The sequence below is a fragment of the Ambystoma mexicanum genome, chromosome 6p (genome assembly GCF_040938575.1).
Source record: "Ambystoma mexicanum isolate Mex_15411 chromosome 6p, UKY_AmexF1_1, whole genome shotgun sequence".
Taxonomy (NCBI): domain Eukaryota; kingdom Metazoa; phylum Chordata; class Amphibia; order Caudata; family Ambystomatidae; genus Ambystoma; species Ambystoma mexicanum.
In genome coordinates this window covers 1,310,786,975-1,310,809,457 of record NC_090935.1, presented here as the reverse complement: position 1 = coordinate 1,310,809,457, position 22,483 = coordinate 1,310,786,975, and the positions used below count along the sequence as shown (strand labels likewise).

Here is a 22,483-nt window from a genome sequence, read left to right as displayed (position 1 = left end):
ATCTGATTTACAAAATGGTACAAAACATGTTTTACAGCATGATGATGCGATGGTAAGAAAGCATCGGTCAGCACAAGCCTTCCTGCAGCAAAAGACATTTTAAAGAGAGACATCTTGGGCAATGGGGACGAGGCGTGCGATCCTTTCCCGAGTGGCGTCTCTAAGTGCTTGTAAAAGCAGGCTTGGGCCTATCCAACGACACATGTAAGTAGACATTTGCAAAATAAAGATACAGCGGGTAAACCAAGCAGGCAGGTCTAATCCACAACCAACTCTCTTTTAAGAGTATAATTCGCAAGTGCAGGAAAGGTTTCTCCAAAATGTCAGCGGAAGCCAGAGGCATTGTTAGGGAGAGTGGGGGGGGGCTAAGGGGGCTATGCCCCTGGTCTTTTGGTTGTAGCCCCGGATAGAATCTCAGGAGCTACAACCAAAAGGCTAGCTAGCCCTGAGTCCCGACACCCCGACATTAGCCTAGCCCTGGGTCTTTTCCAGATCTAGCAACACCTCTGGCGGAAGCACACGAGGAGTGAGACAACACTGAGACGAAGCAAAACCACCAGAAGGGCCAGTCTAAGCAGATGGAGTTCCCTGCAAAAGCTCCGAAGAGTTCCCCATTGCAAGCACTGGTAAGCGGGTAGAGATGTTGCTCTAGACATAGTCACTCAACGCAACCGAGATACAACTCATCCTCTTTGGGAGCCCTATTTGTAGGATTATGAAGGCAAGCACAGGTTCAGGCAGAAATCGAACCGAATTAACATATCGCGCCCCAAGTCCCCTCGATGTCACCATTGACGACCACCTTTCAATTAAAACTCGAAATGACCCAGAAAACACCAACCCCAAGGGGAGAGCTTTCCCTCCACTGCTAAATCATGCCTGTTTTCAAATGATGACTTCTGCATTGCCATCGCTCTAGTCCTCACTCATGTAGAGGGTGGCACTGCCCTGCTGACAGTCATCCTTTCACCCAACCTGGCTGCGCCACGTAGCTGCACGCCTGTCCACAGGCCCAAAGAAGTTCACTCAGTGGTCGAAGTGTACGAAAAGAAGAAGTGGAACTATGTTCCCTACTGGCCTGCACCACTCCCCACAAACCCCATCACCACGACGCCATGCCCTCTCCCATGCACAATACAAACCCCAAAACACACGCGCCTGCTGTTTAAGGGAACGTCCAGTGCAGTGCACTGAAACAGCACGTTTCAACTGCTTCCTGCACTTTTATTTCAAAACGAAACCATTCCGGAATGGTTTCTTTTTAAAATAAAAGTATAGGAACGGTAAAACGTAATTAAAAGAAGTAGAGGAGCACGGCTCCTGACCGCTCCCGCCCACTTCGACCACTGAGTTCACTCACATCATCCGGGTCCTTGGAGAGCAGCCCCGCTTTCAAACCAGACGCACATCCCCTCCAAAATAGGTGACCTCATCTTCAAGGCAATTCCGACTGGCAGTCCAGACTCCCTGCTCAAGACACTCTAGACATTGGGGACAAGTGCCCCATGACACCACGATGGAAACCGGGCAATAGAGGGAAGACAAACATTATGACAGGGGCTACCGCCGTTTACCCAGAATTTGGAAGTTCACACCTGCCTACCAACCACCATCAGGCAAGCTCTCGTCGTCATATTTATTTTTATTTTATTTATTTATTGCATTTGTTATACGCCCAACCCCATGGGCATCACGGCGTAGGTTACGAGAAAACAGTGTCACTTATCTGGTTACATAGGAGGAAGGAAGTGAAAGACAGCAGACATAGGAAACACATCAACTTGTTCAGATACATTAACACTGCAAGGGTCTTAGTAATACATAAACATTCCTGAAAGGCAGTGGGGCTCATGTGCCCTAGAAATTGCTAATGTGGTAGCTGCTATTAGAACTCCAGCTAGGAAGTCAAAACCCGGCCCCTTCAGACAACCCATCTCTGATGCCTGACTACCCAGCCTCCAACCCTTGAACATACTTAAAACATCCCAATCAATGTCAATACAGAATGTTTTTCCAGCCCTGCAGATGATGGCCTCAGAACTCTGCCTCATGCTGTCCAGTATCACAAAGAAGAAAGGGGAGTGAGCCAATGGAAGTCAATGTTTCGCCAGCAGACTGGACTGCATGTGTCAGAAGAAAATGGCAGCACACACCTGGAAAGCATGAATTATTCTTCACCTGCAAGATCTGTAGTCATGAGAGTCCACTGTAAGGTTGCCCCAAGAAAACACATTATGTTATAATGGACACTGTTAAGTAGAGCAATCCCACGTTTTATTAATGTCCACAATGTTGCCCATTAAGCATTAAGGTATTTTGGCCAATTATAGCAAACGTGGTAGCCTCTACATGTTTCTTTGTGAAAATGTTCAACTTCCTAGAAAAAAATATTTTTGGGAACTGACAGTATTCATACAGCTCCAGTCACCAAATTTGTTATTTTAATCAGTGTGAAAATAGAATGAGCCATTGAGTCAGGTCACACAGGCCACAGCGCCACCCAGTGTCCAATCCTGGAAGTACACCTCCATTTCAGAGCAGCATGAGCAAAGCATTGTGGGTATACAAATCTTTTGCTCCAGAAAATGGTTGTCTCACACCCACAATGTTTTGCTCATGTGGCTGTAAACTGGAGGTGAACGTCCAGTGATGGCTACTGGGTGGTGAGGTGGCATGTGCCACTTTGCTCAAATGGCTAATTCTATTTTCACATTTCTGGTGGGAAGGTTCTTCGCAAGCCTTTTTACATCTTTCTAAACCACTGTAATTTTGCTTGTATTTGCCTAATCTGTGTGACTATTGTATGACCATCATATTAATCCTTATCTGTGTGATGACTGCGCAGGTGTCCAAGAGGCTGTGGTCATTTGCCTGAACAAACAGACAAGGGAGACAGTAGATGTAAACATGTGCGTAACCAGCCGCCGACCTCCACCGCTGCTGAAAGTGTGCAATCTGGAGCCGTGCCCCCCAAGGTAGGGCCTGTTTCATTCAGGCACACGCAAACGTTTATGGTGCTACAGCATGTTTGATTCTCATGTGTAGTCAGATATATATGAAACATTAGGGACCAATCGGCACGCACCACAAATCTGCGCCAATGTGGTCACAATCGAAAAGGCTGCAGTATACCCCTTTTTAGTTTTGGCTAATAGGTGGTGCTAAAGTGCCACCTATAAGCCAAAACTATTCGATTAGAGTACAGCTAGGGAGAAATCTCATAAGAGGAGGTACACAAAGCATGTAGGTGTTGTTTGGTTATTTATCCACCCATTGGATGCCATGGTCATACTAATCTCTATGGCCATTCCCACCTACTTCCTGCCCCTTCCTGATCAAAACACATCCTCCTGGGATCTTTTTGAGAGAACTTTTTCAAGCCTTACTATCAAGCTTTGACCTCAAAGTGCCTGCCAGTGTTTTTGCAACGCAGTCTTCTGCGAGTTAATTACTTGATTGGAGCTGTAATCGCAGGTCGGCCTTCAGCCACTCGATTTATAAGCACTATGCGTGTCCTTCACTGAAGTTCTGTCAAGAAACATTGACTGAGCCAACAGTTTGGGTTTGTGTATAAGTACTCCCACCATTTAGCAACTGCTACCATCGCTGACCACTTGATGCCACTATGGCATTGCCTGGCAAATGCCTTTCCCATACCTACACAATAGTCAAAACTGTTGCCATTGCCTAGGCTTGTTTCCTGATGTAGCAGGATTTGAAGAAAATGGCATGCACTTGTAATTTAATAAGTGGGGGCGGGGGCATTTATTCCTTGAAGGGTATACTATTGTGATGCACTCCTGCTGGACTGGAGCACCAGTGGACCACAATCTTTTGTAAGTGCATTCCACAAAGTGCCAGCTTTAGAATCCTATACCAAGTTGCTGCAGGCCGTCATTTGTAATGATCGTAGTCCATGGGACCTCACCCAAGAGCTGCTTTTGGAACCACAGAGGGACATATCTTTTTTTATACAAATAACAGACACTTGATTTAAACATCCCCTGAGACCCTCATAATTATACTGGCTCTATGCAGTCTCCCTGTACTCTACTTTCCTCCTTCTCTATGGGCTGGTCTGGCCCGTATCGGTCTGTCTTAAACATGTGAGTCAGCCTTTAGCCACTCTCCAGAAGCTGTGGCCACAATCAGCTCAGTATGGATTTAGGCAGGGAGGAAGCTCCAGCCAGAAGAGGGAGTTTGAGAGGAAGATCCCGCTGGCCTTTTGCGAGTGGAGCCAGCAGGTAGGTTCAAGCTATTTTAAAATGGTTGTATAGTCCACTACAAGCAGTGCGATCACTCCTGCAGGTTTCCTCTATCTCTCTGGGAGAGCTGGTACTTCACGCTCCATAGTGTCCCACTAGTGGTACCACCAGAACATATATGTTTTAATGTTATTTCAGGTCAGCTCCACATTTATGGTTTGTACATTTGCCGTTAAGTATAAAAGTGAAAAAACATGCCATGCATGTTTTGTAAATGTTACGTGGAATGTATTCCAGCAGGAATGCATTACAGAGTTTATCTGGAAGTCTGCGGTAGCAGATCTTTTCCCATAGTGGATTTGCAGCCTGGGTCATACACTGATTCAGGCTCACGTCATTTGTGGGAGATCCTTAGATTTTAGGTTTCTAAAAAGAAAGTAGTCCTTGTGGTTAACTGTAATGCATGGATATTTGAATCTCATGCTGTGAATAATTCGACCATCTGCACAGGGATAGTGCGCACCCCTGGGCTTTTTCTGATATATGAAAATGAATGATGGGAGACCAACCTCTGAGAAATGTGTGCGGCCATTCCGCACCTATTTCATCTGCTTCTCACGACAAACACAGTCACCTGTACTCGGTGAAGACACATCCTACAGATGCATGCCTGGGTCCACTATTTACCACAGGCAAACCCCTGCAGAGCTGACCCCTTTCAGAGGGGAGAAGTGTGTGGTTTGGGGGAGACAGGAAGTCTGCTCCCAGAACATACTTCAAGGGAAAACCTGCGCTTTAATCAAGAGTCACGGAGGACTCAGTTAACCAGAGAGACACTTTGATCTACAACAGACAGTAAGATGGCTGGGACTTAGATATATTTTGTCACCCCCTTGTCTGTCCTGTTGCAGAGCACTCTGTTCCTGGCCTCATGCATAACAGAATATTGTTGGTGGGGACCCAGGATTGGTTCATTAAGGTGGGCTTAGCCTACACCTATCACTGAGGCCCATTTGACTTTAAAAGAGGGCTGAACCCCTCACTTAGCAGATCTTCTGAAGACTTCACAAGGAGTAAGAAGGACTCATTTGGACCGAAGCTGAAGGTACAGTCTACCTTACATCTTCCGCCAGTGAAGGAAGGCCAGCGTGCCCTGCTAGGTTCTGGCAGCAAGCTTCCTAGGAGGAAATTGCCGGAGAGCATCTGGACAATGGACAAGGCCGCTGCCTGCTTACACCATCCTGAGCTTTGGGGCATCTTCCTTGAAAGGACACGAGCCTTGTGAAGAAGCTATGAGGAGTGCCACACAAGTATCATCCAGTGTCCATCTTTTTAAGGACAATTTCGAGACAGTCGAGTCCTCGAACCGCACCCGGCTGCACCACTGACTGTTATTACGCTGCAGTCACCAGAGCCATCCGAGACGCCTCGACCAGCATTCCAGATCTGCCAACCAGCACAGAGACAATGATTCTTGGCTCTGAGGCGCTAAGCCAGACAGCCTGCAGACGTCCGTCCATTCTCGCTTGCCGAACTGCCTACCACCTGGTACCTGCAGCTGTCTACCACCACTAACTCTGTCTTACGGGCTGCAAAGCGCTGTGGAACTGCCTCAACTCTGTCGAGCACCAAGAACTTTTTCAGTACCAGGTAGATTGTGGTTCTGCCCCCTGGTCCTTCTCTGAAGGCCCGTAGAGACAGTTAGGACCCTTTGCCCCTTTGGTGTTGAAACCAAATAACCTTGAACAGTAAGACTGATTGCTTTACCAACTACCCTCTTGTCAGTGTCCAGAGTGCATCCCTTTCCTTTGTGAAGCTGTCTATCCTCTGTGTTCCTTTACGGTGTGGGTTGTAATTGTAGTGTGCTAGAACTGTCTGTTGTAGTAATAATAAAGTAGATATGTGTATGCAACCTTGACTGGACAGTCCCTTTTAATCATTGGGTAATAATTGTATTTTCGCTGTGTTGCTACTAACGATCCACGACTTTGCGGAGATAAGCCTTCCGTTCCGTCCACGTTACCAAAACTGGACAAGGAGATCTTATAATTTGCTTGTATTCCAATTTGTTCAGATCCCTTTTGGTGTGCTAGAGGTGTGGGGTTGATTGATGGTTTAGAAACTGATATTTATCCCTGGGTCCCCACCAACAATCTTCTGTTATGCATGAAGTCAGAACCAGAGTGGACTGCAACAGGTCAGACAAGGGGGTGACAACATATACCTAAATCCCACCCATCTCCCTGTCTCTTGTAGATCAAAGTGTATCTCTTGTTAACGGAGCCCTCTGTGAATCCTGATTAAATCACAGGGTTCCTTTGAAGTTTGTGCTGGGAGCAGGCTTCCTGTCTCCCCCAAACCACATATGTCTCCCCTCTGAAAGGGGTCAGCTCTGCAGGGGCTTGCCTCTGGTAAATAGTGGACCCAGACCAGCATTTCACTGCCTTTCCTACAAAGCAATGGGAACTAGCTTCATGTTGACACATTGCATACCAAAGGGGTGTTAGCTCTGCCTTTCCTGTTGTCTATTCCCGCAACCAAGCCCTTTCAGGCTTGTATTTGTATTTTGTTTATTTGAATAGTGCGTCTGGCCCAAAGGCATCTGGGCGCATTTCTTACAAGGTTATGGTTACATGAGTATAACAAGAGTCATAAATATACAATTGACCTGTATAACAAAGTTATTACATACCCATTTACATACCATTTACATATAGTATATATTTACAGAGGAGATCCATAATAGACGCGACACAGGAGTGGAGAACAAGCCTAAATTGTTATTGACAGTGTGTCTAGTAAATTTTAGGGTGGTCCAGTGATGCTAGCCAGGTTTTGGCTTTGCTTCTGAATTCATAGAATGAGGATTCATATCTGAGAGGGTTGGGTAGCGAATTCCACGACTTGGCGGCAAGCACAGGCAAACTGCAACCCCCTGCTTTGCTTGGGCTGGTCTATGAGGGCGATCGGAGGAGATGGATGTGAATCGGTTGGACAGGTGTGTCAGTGCTTTTTTGGCTATGCACTTATGCGTAAGTGACAGGGATTTGAGGGTGATTATTTGGGTAATTAAGAGCCATTGTAAGCTACGTCTAGTGTCGAATATATGATGCTTTCTCGAGATGTTTAGGGCTGCCCTAATGGCGTTGTTTTGTGTAACTTGTACCTTATTTAGGTTTCGTTGACTGGTCCCAAGATAGTGTGCGTTATAGTAGTCGAGTTTCGAAATGATGAGGGTTCTAGCAAGGGTGATACAGTTGATGGAAGTAAGGAACTGTCGACAGGCGGTGATAAGTTTACAGGTGTAGGCTGTGGATGATATTATGGCATTGGTTTGTCTTGTTAAGGATTCAGTAGAATCCAGATAAATACCTAGTGTTTTTGTGTCCTTGGATACCTTTATGATTCCATCGATGATGAAGGTATTGAAGGCAGGATCTAGTCTGTTAAGTCTAGGTTGGGAACCAAGGAGGAGCAGCTCTGTCTTATCATCGTTAAGACAGAGCCCATGTTGTGCCATCCAGGCCTGGATGACCAGATAGATATTGTTTAGTGCTTTTGAGTCGGCTTTGTGGTCTCCCGTGATGGACAGTAGATATCGTATTAAATGGGACATGTGCATGGTGAGATGGAAATATAGATAGTTGGTCGACTATCTGAGGCACTTAGGCTAATGTTAAGAGGGGGATGCTAGGCGTCAGGCGTTAGTGGCGCCAGGGGCAGGTAGTGTAACAGGTACCATTGCTAACATTTTGCTAGAGTGTATGGTCAAAGCTAATGTGGAATAGTTCTGTTCGGTGTAATTGAGCAGAATTGAATTAGTGTTTGGAGCTGCAGTGGTAGGTAGTGAGAAGGCTATTGGTACGGGCAGGTGAGGAATACAAAATGTCATAGAAAGTTAAAATTAGTTCAGATAGGGCACTAGAGGATACTATGGCGCAGATCTACTTAAGTCAGATAGGTCCCACCAATGCAATTGAGCATGTGAACAAAGGGTACAAATTGGGCAGCTAAGATGCCATAGCATAGTTCAATTAGATCCAGTGGGGCACATGAACTACAGGTGCGTTGTTCCGCTGGATGCAATGGGCAAATAAAATATAATTGAGTAGTCCAATTAAGTCTAATGAGGCACGTAAAAAGCAGATATGTAGTTCTTGTTGGATAATTGGGGCACATAAAATGCAGATACACAGTACAGTTCAAGCGGGGCACAAGAAATACAAATGAGTAGTTCAGCTAAATTAACTAGGGCACATAACATGCAGATACGTAGCTTGGTTCAATTGGGGCACATAAAATACAGATACGTATTTCAGGTGGATTAACTATGGCACATAAAATGCAACTGCGCAGTTCCAATAGATCAAGTGGTGCATATAGGATGAAGTTCAGTTAAGTCAAATGGGGCACATAAAATGCAGATACATAATTCAGTTTGTGTGGGGCATCTGAAATGCAGGTAAATAGTTCAGCTAAATTAACTATGGTACACAGGACGCAGATGCGTAGTTCGGCTAAATCCAGTGTGGCATAACGGATGCAATTGCGCAGATCAACTGTGGTCAACTCGATAGGGCCCACAGTGAAGCACATTGGCTAGGATCAAAGGCCACGCGAGTATGAGTGGTTCTGATCACTAATAGTTCGCACAGGCTTATATGTAATACGTGTAGAGGCACAAGGTTTGAATTGTTATAATGCTCTATGCCGCATGATATTAGTGTTACCGCCTTGAGAATGTATGGTGTCCGCTTGCTTCAATTATCTCTCATTAGTATGCACTGCCACCAGCCGGAGGACAAAGGAAAGCAGATCCACTTGGCCTTTGATATTTAAATTAGGCTGCCCAACCTGGAGCAAGGTGTGCCTTCCCCCTCCTTGAGATGCTTTGATGTACCCGGGGCTGTCGCATTCCAGCTTAATATGACAGGGCAAGACGGTGCCTGTAGGCTGTGTCTTCCCAGAGTAGATGTGATTGTGGGTTTTGTGCGGGAAGCAGATGGACCGTGTGTGGAATGGCCTCACACAGTCCTCGGAGGTTGGTCTCCCATCATTCATTTTCATTATTAAAAAATCAAAAAAGCCCAGGCGAGCGCACTCTGCCCGTGCGGATGGTTGAATTCCTCACAGTTACTGAAACACAGATCCTGATGCCTTCACAGCACAGGCAATTTATGCATCCTGAAAAGCATTGCCATCAGGATATGTGTCTCCTTAGGTCAGGACATGCGCCTCAACCACAAGATTATTTGAGAAAGAGGACACTCATGCCATGTGGGTGGAAATGCAGATTGCACACAACAAACACTAAAGAAACAATGTCCTATGCAGGTTCTTAAAGTGGAGGATCTTATGTAGCCGCAGGCGCCCCACTGCTGCCACACCTGCACTGCACGCTCATCATCACATTTGTATGCATCCACCTTAGTGCAGGTCATGCTGAAGATAAAGTTAATGTTAATGGGTCTTGCACTGCGCACTGTCGCCACTTGCATGGTCTGTTGTCACCACTACTTACTCAGGTGGTTTGGGGTGGTGTGTTCAACTCTCTTCTGTTTTTGTGTTCTGCATCCGTGCTCCTGCTCCGGGGCACACACTATTGGCCTCTGAAAATGAAGGCTGGGATTCAGCAATAGAAGGAACTGCAACTCACACAGCACGGCCATTCCTTCGTGTGAGTGAATATACGCGCCTGCCTGTGGCGTGCGCACACATTGTGACTTTTGATGTTCCACTATGCCCACGCCCAGCCCAGCCCAGCGTTAATCTGCACTATGAGCAAGCGTTGCAGAGAACCCGCGGGACACGGGACTGCCTCTTTCCATCAGTGGTTCTTTCGCAAGAGCACATGGCTGTCCATCACGCTGCCAACGGGGGAGCCATGGTCAGGAAGGGGAAGCATCAGCAATCATACAGGAGCTCTCCACCACACCCATGCCCCTGGCCTGACATAACCCACCTGGCAGCCCTGGTCGAGCAGAACCACACGTGTGCTGAATGCAAGTGTTACCACACGGGGAACCAGCGCGGACGCGCAACTCCTGAGGCGATGTCACCCACCCAAACCGAGCCCAAATGTGAACGTGCGACTGCGAGCAGGAACTCTGATGTAATGCCTCAGCTGGAGATTGTCTTTCCAAATCTTGAAGTTATCGGATTTGTTAAAATCAGACTTTAATCGAAAGGATCCTCTCTTCCCCAGCATGCGCCGATAGAGCCTGCTTCGTTTAGTGGCAATTGCAGGCCCATACGCCCAGCTGCAGCCGTCCCATGCACAGGGCTGGCCACGTATGCCAATGCTGCCATCCACGACAGTTCTCAACAGTCTGAACATGTTCAGCGTCCAGTGCAGTCAAGAAGCTCGCGGTGTGACCGCAGCCCTTTTGGGGCATGGCTGAAGCGTGCCGCAAGCCTGAGTTTAGAGACATGTATCTAATGCAATTTACTCTAGAGCGCCAGGGGACCACCCCGGTGGTGATAGTGCGTGGTACAAATATCCTTTAACATTAACATATAATGGAAGAGCATGAACACAGAACCAGCTCCTAAATCTCCCCTCCTTTTATCTTAGGTGTGCTCAACAAACGCTCTTTGGGTCCTGTCGAAACAAAATATATGCTAGCATTGCCAGTGTAAAACAATGTATTGCTGTATTTGCTCCAAGGCCGTCATGAGCCTGAGCTCAACAATGCTCTAAAGGGTGCAGGCCAACTGCCTCAAGCTTTAGCTGGTAAAGTGGTGCAGAGAAGGTGTGCTTTGGAGGGAGTGTGGCAAAGAAGTTGGTGTTGAGGGGCTGCGGGCTGCCAGTACGTTTTTTTCTGGACTGGCTGGCGGGTGGGGTGTTGGTGGTGTTTCCATAAGAAAAGTGCTATATCTGTTATGCAGTTTTAACTGTGCGTATTGAGGTTTCCTGCGGGGGGGGGGGGCACCTGCTTTGAGTCTGGAATTGGATGGATTTGGTTTGGACCTGGTCCCATGATCACATTAAGGTGGTGCTGTCCTGGGTTTCAAGTGATGTGGGCTGTGGAGGTGGCAGAGCTGCAGCTGGGTACGGCCTCAACAACTGCTGCATGTTTTTTGCATTGGAGTTTACGGTGGACGGGACAGGCAGTGCTGCCATAGGTCGCCCAGCCGAAGCACCCCTAATGGTCAAATCAATTATGAGGGCTTTGGGGTGAAGTTGCAGGTGGCACTGCTGTGAGTCAACCCACCCCCCCCCCCCACACACTTTTCCTCTTTTTCTTCATTTAAAAAAAAAAATGGACTGCATTTGATGGGGCAAACAGTCCCATATTTCCTTAAAAAAACAAAAAACAATTGAACTGGGTTTGAAGGTTTCACCATAGGAAGCAAAAGGGACCCACCGACCGCCTCGCATTTCTTTTTACAAAAATGATTGGTCAGCGGTTTAAGGGGCAGCGCAGGCGCCATTTGAAGGGTCTGCTTACCTAGACTTTTGGCTGAGGCTTGGGTGCAGCTTATGGTAGCGCGCTTGGAGGGATGGTCTGAAAAGACAGTGGTCCTTGGTTCAAAGGTAGAAGCTGTCTGGCTAAGCCAGCTGAGAGCGCGTATGGAGCACCACTCGGGCACAGTCACTTACCTGGCAGGTTGGTCCGGCGGAAGGTGGATCTCAGCACCACTCTGGCTGCATCCAAGGGCCCTTATCGTGCACAGGACAGGCCTGGATAGGTGTTAGTTGCTTCAGCTGTACAGAGACCGAAAAGGTTGTTCGCATCAGTCTCCCTAAAGCTGATAAATGGTGTCTTTCCATCTCCCAAGCCAGTGCAGACGTCAAGCTAGGAGGTGCTTCATGAGAGAGCAGTTGAGCAAAACCAAATATATATATTATTGCTTACCTGGGACTTCTTGTCCTGGTCCTTCAAGTGCCCATATAGGTACCTAAATAAGATCTGTGGGCCCCAGATAAAAGTGTGCATAATGTGCCACCAGCTGCACCACCACATGGCAGGCCCGGCTTCATGTGGTCAGCCACTGCAATCACATGGCAAGTGCAGCCTCAATTGCTCAGGCGCAACCACGTGCACCCATCTGATGTCATTCTATGCCCAGGTCCAGTCTTCTGTGCCAGATATACCCAGGTGCAGATTATATGACAAATACTGCCTTGTTTGTTGGGTACATTCATACAATCTGGGTACGCTCTCATACAATCTCCTTCACAAAGTACACTGTCATCACAGAATTGCATTACCCAGGCTGCACTTTGCCCATTCTGTGCAGGTATTTAAACATGTCATATAATACACTCTGTAGAAATTACCAGACAGGAATACATGTCCCCTCGTGCACTCTGTCTAACCGGACAAAGAGGCACCACGAGACTACATGTCCCGGAATGCACTCTGCATCACTCAGAACTGATATCACAACAGCAATACGTATCACAGAATGCACTATGCCCCCCTCATTGTCAGTGTACTCATGTTTAAACCCTGCCCTCAAAAAGTAAGGCACAGGTTGTGATGAATCAACTTCCGGAGCACCAGTGGTCCAGGGATGAATATCGGTGTCTAAACCATCAATCAGCCCCACACCTCTAATACACCAGGAGGGATCCGAACAGATTGGAAACACAAGCCAATTATAATCCTCCTTGTCCAATGTTGGTAACGTGGATGGAATGGCAGGCTTATCCCCACCAGGCTGTGGATCGTTGGTTAGTTTCAACACAGCGAAAATACAATTTTTACCCAATGATAAAAGTGACTGTCCAGTCAAGGTGGTATACAAATATCTACTTTATTTGTTATCACAACAAACAGTTCTAGCGCTCTACAAAATACAGCCCACCCTGTTAAGGAATACAGAGGACAGACCGTTTCCAGAAGGAAAAGGGTGCACTCTGGATACTGACAGGAGGGTCGTCAGTAAAGTAATTAATTGCAATAGTTCAAGGATGCTTGGTTTCAGCACAAAGGGAGAAATGCATCGTAAATGTCACTAGGGGCCTTCAGAGAAGGACCGGGGGACAGAACCTCAATGTATCTTGTGCTTTTAGAAGTTCTTGATGCTCGATAGTGTAGAGTCGGTTTTAGGACGCTTTGCAGCTTCTGCAACAGAGTTCAAGATGGGAGACAGCTGCGGGTATCAGGCGGCAGGCAGTTCGACAAGCGAGGCTGGACAGACAGCTGCAGGCTGGCCTACACAGCGGCTCAGGGTTCGGAATCATTGTCTCATTGCTGGTTGGTGAGTCTGAAGCACTGGTTGAGGCCTTGTCCTTGGTTTGGTTCAGAAACTGTCTGGCACTTCCCACCAAGGCAGCCTGCTGCAGAGCCTAGCAGGGCATGCTGTGTGATGGCCAGATACTGGTTCTGGAGCTGATGGAGGGTCCTCTGGGTTCAGTTTCTCTCTCTGTTGCCTGGAAAATATTTAGGGTCAGGATCTTGCTTCCCTTTTGGACTTCCTGGCCTTCCTTCACTGGTGAAAGATGAAAGGGAGACTGTACCTTCAGCCAGGGCCCCAATGAGTTCTTCTTGCTACTCCTTGCAAAGTATACAGATGATCTGCCAAAAGAGGGGCTCAACCCTCTTTAAAGCCAAATTGGCCCCAGTGATTGGTGTAGGCTAAGTCTACCTTAAAGAACCAATCCTTGATCCACACCAACAATCTTCTGTTATGTGTGAGGTCATAACCGTAGTGCTTTGCAACAGGAAAGGTAAAGGGGTGAAAACATGTACTACTAAGTCGCATCCATCTTCCTGTCTGCTGTGGATCAAAGGGTCTCTCTGGTTAATTGAGCTCTCTGTGGTTCCTGATTAAAGGCCAGTCTCCCTTGAAGTTGTGGTGAGAACAGACTTTCTGTCTCCATCAAATCACATACTCCAACCCTGTGAATAGGGCACCCCTGCGGGGGTTGTCTACTGTAAACACATGTACCAGACATGACAGCTCACAGTCATTGATACAAAGAGGCGGGAGCTGGCTTCAGGTTGACGCAGATGCATATCTAAGGTGTTGAGGTTTCCTATCTTTTGTTAGCCCTGTGACCAGGCCACTCATGAGCCTGCTTAAATTAACTCTCATCAGTATGCGTCACTACCACCAGCAGGACCAACAAAGGATAGGGTGCATCCACGGAGCCTTTGTTTATTAATTAGGCTGGCCATGGCAGGAGGAAGGTTTTGCCCTCCCCCTGTTGAGATACCTTGATGTACTTCTGGGTGTCACATTCCAACTAACTGTGACAGGGAGGACCGAGTGTGCACTATGTGTATGTCGTGCAATGAGCATAGGAAAATATGTGTAGATTAGCCCCACACATTTTCCAGAGGTTGATCACCATCATTCAATTTCATATAAAATTTCAAAAAATCCCAAGTGTGCGCACACCCACCGTGTGGATGGTCAAATTCCTCACACAGGTAAAATAAATCATAAGTGCACCCGTCCAAAAAACGTTTTGTTCATCAAATTAATGGTCTGTCATGCTTAGTCCGTCTGTGGAGGAGGCACAGCTTTGCTCAGGACTTGCCTTCCAAGAAATAGAGACAGTCTTATCTCCCAAAAGCACAGCATAGGGTATACAGGTGCCTTGATGCTTAGGGGGTGAGCAAAAAATCAGAAGGAATGCTGCACGGCTATCTCCCATATATATGCATAACACCTTTAACATTAGAATGAAGCTACCTTTAAAAACAGAAATTCGAACTATAGCTTCTCACATAATTCTCTATCTCCTTAAACACAACCCACCCCTGTTTAGTTCATAGTTTACCTCTGCTGCGCCCATCCACATGCCATTTAGACATGGGTTACCATTAGCAGGGTCTTGGCCAACCTCGCATACTTTTAATGGCTGAAATGCACACAAGCATAATAGCACCTCCCGACTTCTCACAAATTTTGAACTCCAGTCCCTCCGAGGACAATCAACCAACAGCGCAGTGGGATCATAATTATGGTGAAAGGCGCTATGTAAATGACAAAATGAATGAATGAATTGATGAGGTGTGACCTGTCTTTTCTTTCCAAAGTTGTTTCCAGGTTCTATTTGTCCCAGGAGGTGGTTCGTCTGGCCTTCTTCCCTGATCCTGTGTCACTGGAATAGGTTGGCTGTAGTCATCTTGACGTCAGGAGGGCTGTCCTGGTTTAGAGTTCTCATCCGTTCAGGAAGGTTGACTATCTCTTTGTCACCTTTGGTGGTGCTCACCCGGGTTCTCGGACTACTGTTCCCACTTTTAGTCGATGGGTGTGGGATGCCATTTCCTTGGCCTATCTCTCTGCTGGTGTTCCTTCTCCTTTGGGTGTTCAGGGTCGGTCCACGGCAGCCTCCTAGGGTGAGGCGGAAGGGGTGTTGCTTGATGATTTGTATTTGTATTTTGTTTATTTATATAGCGCGCTAGGCCCAAAGGCATCTGGGCGCATATCATAGGAGACAAAGTTACGATTACATACATGGCATAGAAGACTCTACCAGTTTACAAAAACATGCTGGTAGGGCTTAGCTAAGATGCAAGATATATACAATATAAGCTCTTGGGTATGACGCAAGATATATGCAATATCAGATCGTATGCAGCATGTACAAACACAAGGGATCCGCAGACAGTTCCTCTAACCAGTGGAATAGAGGAGGTTCGGACAAGAAAAGATACACAGGAAGTTATGTTATCTACATGCAAGAAATAGCTGCCAAGAGGAGTACACGCGTAATATATGTGTGGATTAAATAGTAGGGTGCTAAAGTGTGTGACAGAGTGGCGGAGCCTAGGTGTGACAACAGTGTCTCATACGTTTTGTGCTGAGAGCCACCCCTTAGTTTTGTTCATGAAGGTTTGGAAGTAAGGCTCGGCTCTAATATCATTGGGAAGGGTATTCCAAAGCTTAGAGGCAAGGACCGGGAAGCTGACGCCACCCGCTTTTGTAGTTTAAACCTAGGGAAGTGTAGGCTGTGGGCTTGGGCCGCTCTCATAGGCCGGGTGGAAGTGTGTAGTGTAAGTCGGTTGGCTAAGTAAGTAGGTGTCTGTTTGGTAAGGCACTTGTGAGTCAAGGCAAGTGTTTTCAGGGATATTCTATGCTTAACAGGAAGCCAGAGTACATCGTGCCTGGTGTTAGAGATATGGTGATTTCTAGGTATGTTTAATGCAGCTCTAATGGCATTATTCTGGATGACTTGAAGTTTAAGGTTACATTTACTAGTCCCTATGTAAATGGTACTACAATAGTCTATCTTGGACATGACGAATGTTCTAGCCAAGGTGATGCAATTTGGAGTAGTCAAGAATGGTCTACAAGCAGTAATAAGTTTACAAGTATATGGCGACGCTGAACTGACAGCATTGATTTGTCTGCATAGTGATAGTGACGAATCGAGGTAAATTCCTAGCATTTTAGTGTCCTTGGATACCTTTATGACGTTGCCATCAATGATGAAAGACTTGAAAGACGGGTCAAGTTTATTGAGACGTTGGTGTGAACCCAAAGTAGTTCCATCTTGTCATCATTGAGGCAAAGCTCATGTTGCGCCATCCAAGCCTGAATAACCAAGTAGACATCATTCAACGCTTTAGTTTCGACTACATAATCACCCGTGATGGGGATGAGTATCTGGGTGTCATCGCATAGTTGGTGTACGAGACACCCAGATAGTCGAGAGCATCAAACAGAGGTTTGGTAAGCACATTATAAAGAGTTGGTGACACACAAGACCCTTGTGGTATACCACAGTTCATAGGAGCAGGCTCAGCAGATGCTGACGGAAAGAAAACCTGCATAGATCTGTTTCTTAGGAAGGATCTAATCCAGTCTGTTGCAGTGTCAGAAAAGTGGGCGGCTGATATGAGGTGCTGGCAGAGGATGTGGTGATTAACCAAATCAAAGGCTGCTGAAAGATCAAGTTATAATAGCAGGGCTATTTTCCTGTTGTCTTTCAGTACCTCAATCTGTGTTTTTAGCTCGACATGGGTGGTTTCCGTCCCATTCCTGCGCCGGAAACCAGATTGCCTTAGACCAAGAAGATTGTTAGCTTCCAGATGATGTTTGCAGGGTCGCCATTTGGGCTGACTCCAAGCCATTTACTCATCACTACTGCCTAAATCGTCACGGGGCAGGTGCCTTGGTACTGGGGTTCTGGGATTTGGTACCCAGTGATTCCTCTGTATTGGCATGTTGTGGTTTTCCAGTGAATTGGTGCTGTGTGGTGCGCACATTCATTGTGTGTTTCTTGCTCCCATTCAGCCTATCCAGTGGTATACCTCACATTTTGTACTGGGATGAGGAAGAGGGACATGGAGGTAATGTGGTGAATACTTACCGGTAATCTTCATTACTCCTGGTCCTACTCTTCCTCGTCCCAGTACTTTGTCTGCCTATCTCACCCGGCCTGGCTGAATGGGGTGTAGCTTTGGCTACATAGAACTGAGGTCAGGTTGGGGTATGGGGATTATATCTCCTGGGGAGGGGCAGGGACACAGGGAGGATCAATAATAGAAGAGGGTTCCTGGGGATGTGGAACACCTCACATTCTGTACTGTGACAAGGACTCGTAGGCAGTGGTTTCGCGCAGTAATCAAATTTAGGAGGGGCACAGAGGGGGTCACAGACAAAATTAGGGGGGCCACAGACGCATGTAGGGGGGCTATAAAAGGGCAATGTGTGACATCAGAAGCACTCCTGAAGAGAATATTTTGTGCACACCAATTACCACACCCCACTGCACCTCCCCTCCCATCAGAATGTAGGCACTAAAGCATTAAGGCACTAATGACTCATCATTAGCGGTTTCGTGCACTACATACTGATTGGAGGGGCTGCTCTTGGCTGCAGGGGGAACTTAACAGCTCTTCATTGATGTGCGGCAGCATTGATTGCACCCCTGTGTGTGTGCTGACTGACACAGCACTGCAGTGCAGAGAAAGTAGCTCAACAGAGGTGGGGGGGCAGGATTTCAGAGGGGCCCAGGCCCCCCAGCTCACCTAGCGACTCCACTGAGCGTAGGTAGGACTAGGGTAAATGGGATGTGTTACCAGTTAGAACGGCTCAATAAAAAAGTCAGCCCATGTGGGACTTCCGGTTATAAGGATTTGGTAAACTGTGAGGCAAAATGAAAGCCAGAGGGGTGGACATTCCTGCGGGTTTGTTCTGACAGACTTGGGAATGCCATGGTCTGTGTGTGCCCCAAAAAGCAGTTAAACCGCATAGAGCAAGCCAGCACTCACTGCTGCGTCACAGGATGTGCTTCCAGAGAGAGAGCAATGCCCTTTCACATTTTTTCGTTTCATCTCTTCATTCCTTTCACCCGTTTAATTTTTGGGTTATTCATTAGTTAAAAGAACAGAAAATGTGTGGGTCAGTGCAGGCGTACAGGAAGTCCACCGCCGCTTTTAAATTAGCTTGTCAATGAAGCGAGAAATAGCCTTGGCTGCTAAAATAGTACTTGCAGTGTGGTTCGTTTCCGGACCAGAAACGGGTATTCTTTGGTTCCGTGTTCTTTTTTCAAGATGCAGGCCGCGTTAGGCAAATGCCTCCAGTAGTCCTGCTCTGTGATGGCTTTTTTCGACGTGTTTTTTGTTGCTGAATTTAGATCTTTTTTCGATGGATGGTCAATGAAGGCTACGATAAAGACGGGGCAGTAACCCGACTTCCGGATATTTGACCGGTTGGAGTGTAGTTGCCAGTACACACCATTACCAGAGTCTAGGCAGCGGATATTAGGCTGTTATATTAAGCTTTAAATGTAAAAACGAAAAATAGATCCACATCTTAGCACCATAAAAAAAAAGAGGCTACACGGGTTCAGTGCAACTATTTCCGTCGTTATGGGAGTTTCGCTGTCAGAAGCTTGGTGTTTTCGTTGAGCTAAAGATAGCCAACCGACCTGGAATTCAAGGCCGTCTATGACATACAGTTATGCATGCACTAGATCCTCGTTGTAAAACTCATCCTCTTTACAGCACTGCTAAGAGTTTGCAATCAGGCTTTGAGTAGTCCAAGGACCATGTCAGAAGGGCCAGCCTAAGAGTCAAGTGGGGGTCACTTTATAACTTAATGCAGCTGGTGGTTTACAAAATGTAACCTGACCAACGTACTTTAAAATGCGCCATTTCACGCAGTCGCTCCCATTACAGTTGCTGCCGGATTGAGGTTACCTTGAAAAGTCATGACTTGCGATTTGTGAACGTGGGCCACTTTTTTTTGGGTGCCTGGGACACCTTTTTCTCAAAGTGGGACCCACTACGATTGTTCCCAAAAAAGAGACGAAAGGCCATTGTGGCGTCATGCTGGGTACTCTGTGTCCGTTAAACTCTGGCGTGAAGCCAACCTCTTCAGGCCCAGAAATTAACTTAAAACCTGGCTTTTCTGAGCCAAGCTCCTTCCGCTCGGCCACTGCTCGCCTTGCTGTTCCTCTCATCTGGGGCCACCAGTGACGCACTCAAAAATGAAAAATAAATCAAATGTGTCTACTAGACGCTATGGCCTTCATGTACAAATAGCTTCCTATGCAAAAACTGCCCATTCCATCAATCCCACCTGTCCTCTCTCCACACAAGCCCCAGCAGCCTTCCTCTGACTGTACCTTCCCAGCTTCACTTCACTTCTGTATCCTTATCTCAGAGGGAGGATTCTGCAAACTTCACACCTCTAGTGGGAACTGTGCCTCTCCATCGGAGCCACGGGAACTTGCTTTGTTAAAAGAACTTGCAGCACCCCTCTATACGTTCTACTCCACTTCTCCCGTACCTCTGTATCGCCATCTATCCCTGCGCCATTGTCTCTCCACTCCTGAAAAGGCAACTCTTGATCCCTAACATGTTATGTTATGTTATGTTGATTTATACCACGCACTGCTGCCATTTGCATGCTCTCCAGGTGCTCAAGATCTCTAAGAACACTTGCCTAATTTCTAACCTTCCTTTGCCATTCAAAATCCTCGCAAGTTCTGGGACCCTCCTACATAAGTTCTCCTTGGAGGATAACAACCATCGCTGTCATGATCAGCCTGTCTGAATCAATGATAACATTCGTCTTGGAGGGTCCGCAGATGACAAGTGGTCAGAGACCCATCCTCCTAGATTGAGCCGCAGCCTTCGTCATCACCAGCTGCCACAACATTCAAGTATTGTTGGTAGCCTGGGTAACGTTACTATTTGACAGAAGTCAGGTTGCCATCCTCCCACTTTCCATTCCAATCCCATCGTCTGACTTTTGACATTCCCCAGGGCTGTATAGTCTCTGCCCTCTTCTTTAACATTTACGTAGCCTGTATGATTTGCTTGCTTGTCCTCGGGTCCTACTCTTGGACAGATGACACCCACATTCTGGTGAGGATGAATGGAAACCAAGATTATTTCTATATTAACTTTTACCAATACCTGATATGAGCTCACTCCTGGATGCACAGGGAATGGGTAAATTAAATGGTGGCAAAAAGGATGTCCAGAAGTTACGCTATGCTATGTTAATATGCTTTTGTTTTGTGCCAAATCTACACTCTAGCATTTTCAATCATTGTCTGTGTCACCCCATGGCTAAATACCAACTTTTGCCCTCAGCACTGGCTCACCTCCATTTGGCAGGCTAACCAACCCCCAACTTGTTCCCCAGGCCCTCTTCCACAGTAAAAAGAAAAGTAAAGCATGGACCACTTGTGAGGGATTCAACCATCCGCACAGGATTTCTGATTTAAAAAAAATGAAAATGAATGATGGTAGATCAACCTCTGAAAATGTGTGGGGTATTCTGCACGCATTTTCCAATGCTCACCGCACAACACACACATAATCCAGTGTACTCTGAGGGCACAGCCTACAGGTGCAGTCCTCCCTGTCACATTTATTTGACAGGTGACAGCGATGGGTGCACGAAAACATCCAGAGGAGTAGGGCAACACCTTCCTCCTCCCATGGCAAGCCTAATTAAATATCAAAGGCTCCATGGTTCCTCCCTGTGCTATTGTCTAAATTCTGTGTGGTGGCGGCGCATACTTATGAGAGTTAATTGAAGCAGGCCTGCAAATAGGCCTGGTCACAGAACTTAACAATGGGCAGGGAAACGGACACCTCTTTGATATGCAATGTGCCAACTTGCAGCTAGTTACCAGCCCTCTGCATGAAGGACAGTGGGTCCACTAATTTTCAGAGTAAGAAGTATGTGATTTAAGGCAGAGAGGGGAAGTCTGCTCTCATCACAAACCTCAAGGGAGACCTGCGCTTTGATCAAGAGCCACAGAGGGCTCAGTTAACCAGAGAGACACTTTGATCTACAACAGACAAGAAGATCGGTGGGACGTAGGAGTACATGTTGTCATCTCTTACCTTTCCTGTTGCATAGCACTCTGATCCTGACCTCATGCATAACAGAAGATTGTTGATGTGTCCCTGGATTGGTTCCTTAAGGTAGGATTAGTCTACACCAATCACTGGGGCCCATTTGGCTTTAAAAGAGGGCTGAGCCCCTCACTTAGCAGATCATCTGAAGGCTTCATCTGAAGCAGGAAAGAAGAACTCACATTGGACCCTGGCTGAAGGTACAGTCTACCTTACAGTTTCCGCCAGTGAAGGAAGGCCAGAATTTCCAAGAGGGAAGCAAGACCCTCCCCTAAACATCTCCCAGGGAACAGAGGGAGATACCGGATTCAGAGGACCCATCCAGCAGCTCCAGAAATGGTACCCAAGCCAGCACACAGCTGCCCTGCTTTGTTCTGCCAGCACGCTTCCTAGGTGCGAAATGCTAGAGAGTCTCTGAACAAGGACATGGCCGTTATCTGCAAACACTCTCCTCAGCTTTTGGCCATCTGCCTTGAAAGGATGACACAAGCCCTGCGAAGAAGCTATAAGGAGTTCCACACAAGCATCAACCAGTGTCCACCTTTTAAGGACATTTTTGAGGCAGTCGAGCCCTCGAACTGGGACTGGCTGCATCACTGACTGTTGTCACGCTGCAGTCACTAAAGCCGTCTGAGACGCCTAGACTAACATTCCAGATCCACCAACCAGCACAGAGACAGCGATTCTTGACCCCCAGCCGCCGTGTAGGCCATCCTGCTGCCCTCCATCCACCCTCGCTAGACGAACTGCCTGCCACCTGATACCCGCACCTGTCTTCCATCTTGAATTCTGTCGCAGGAGCTGCAAAGCATCCTGGAACCGGCTCGACACTGACGAGCATCAAGAACATCTCAAACATCAGGTACATTGTGGTTCTGTCCCCCTGGTCCTTCTCCGAAGGCCTCCAGTGACATTTACGACCCATTGCTCCCTTTCTGTTGAAACCAAGTATCCTTGAACTATTGCAATTAATTACTTTACTGACTACCC

The 22,483-nt window shown here is 47.0% G+C and overlaps 1 protein-coding gene across 1 annotated transcript in view; it reads left to right on the top strand.

The window, feature by feature from the left end:
* ADAMTSL1 (ADAMTS like 1) overlaps positions 1-22,483 on the top strand; it is a 941,617-nt gene that overhangs the window by 541,129 nt on the left and 378,005 nt on the right. The window contains exon 15 of the mRNA XM_069625973.1: positions 2,846-2,975. Within this exon, the coding sequence (XP_069482074.1) occupies positions 2,846-2,975 (130 nt within the window). The remainder of the gene's footprint in view (positions 1-2,845; positions 2,976-22,483) is intronic.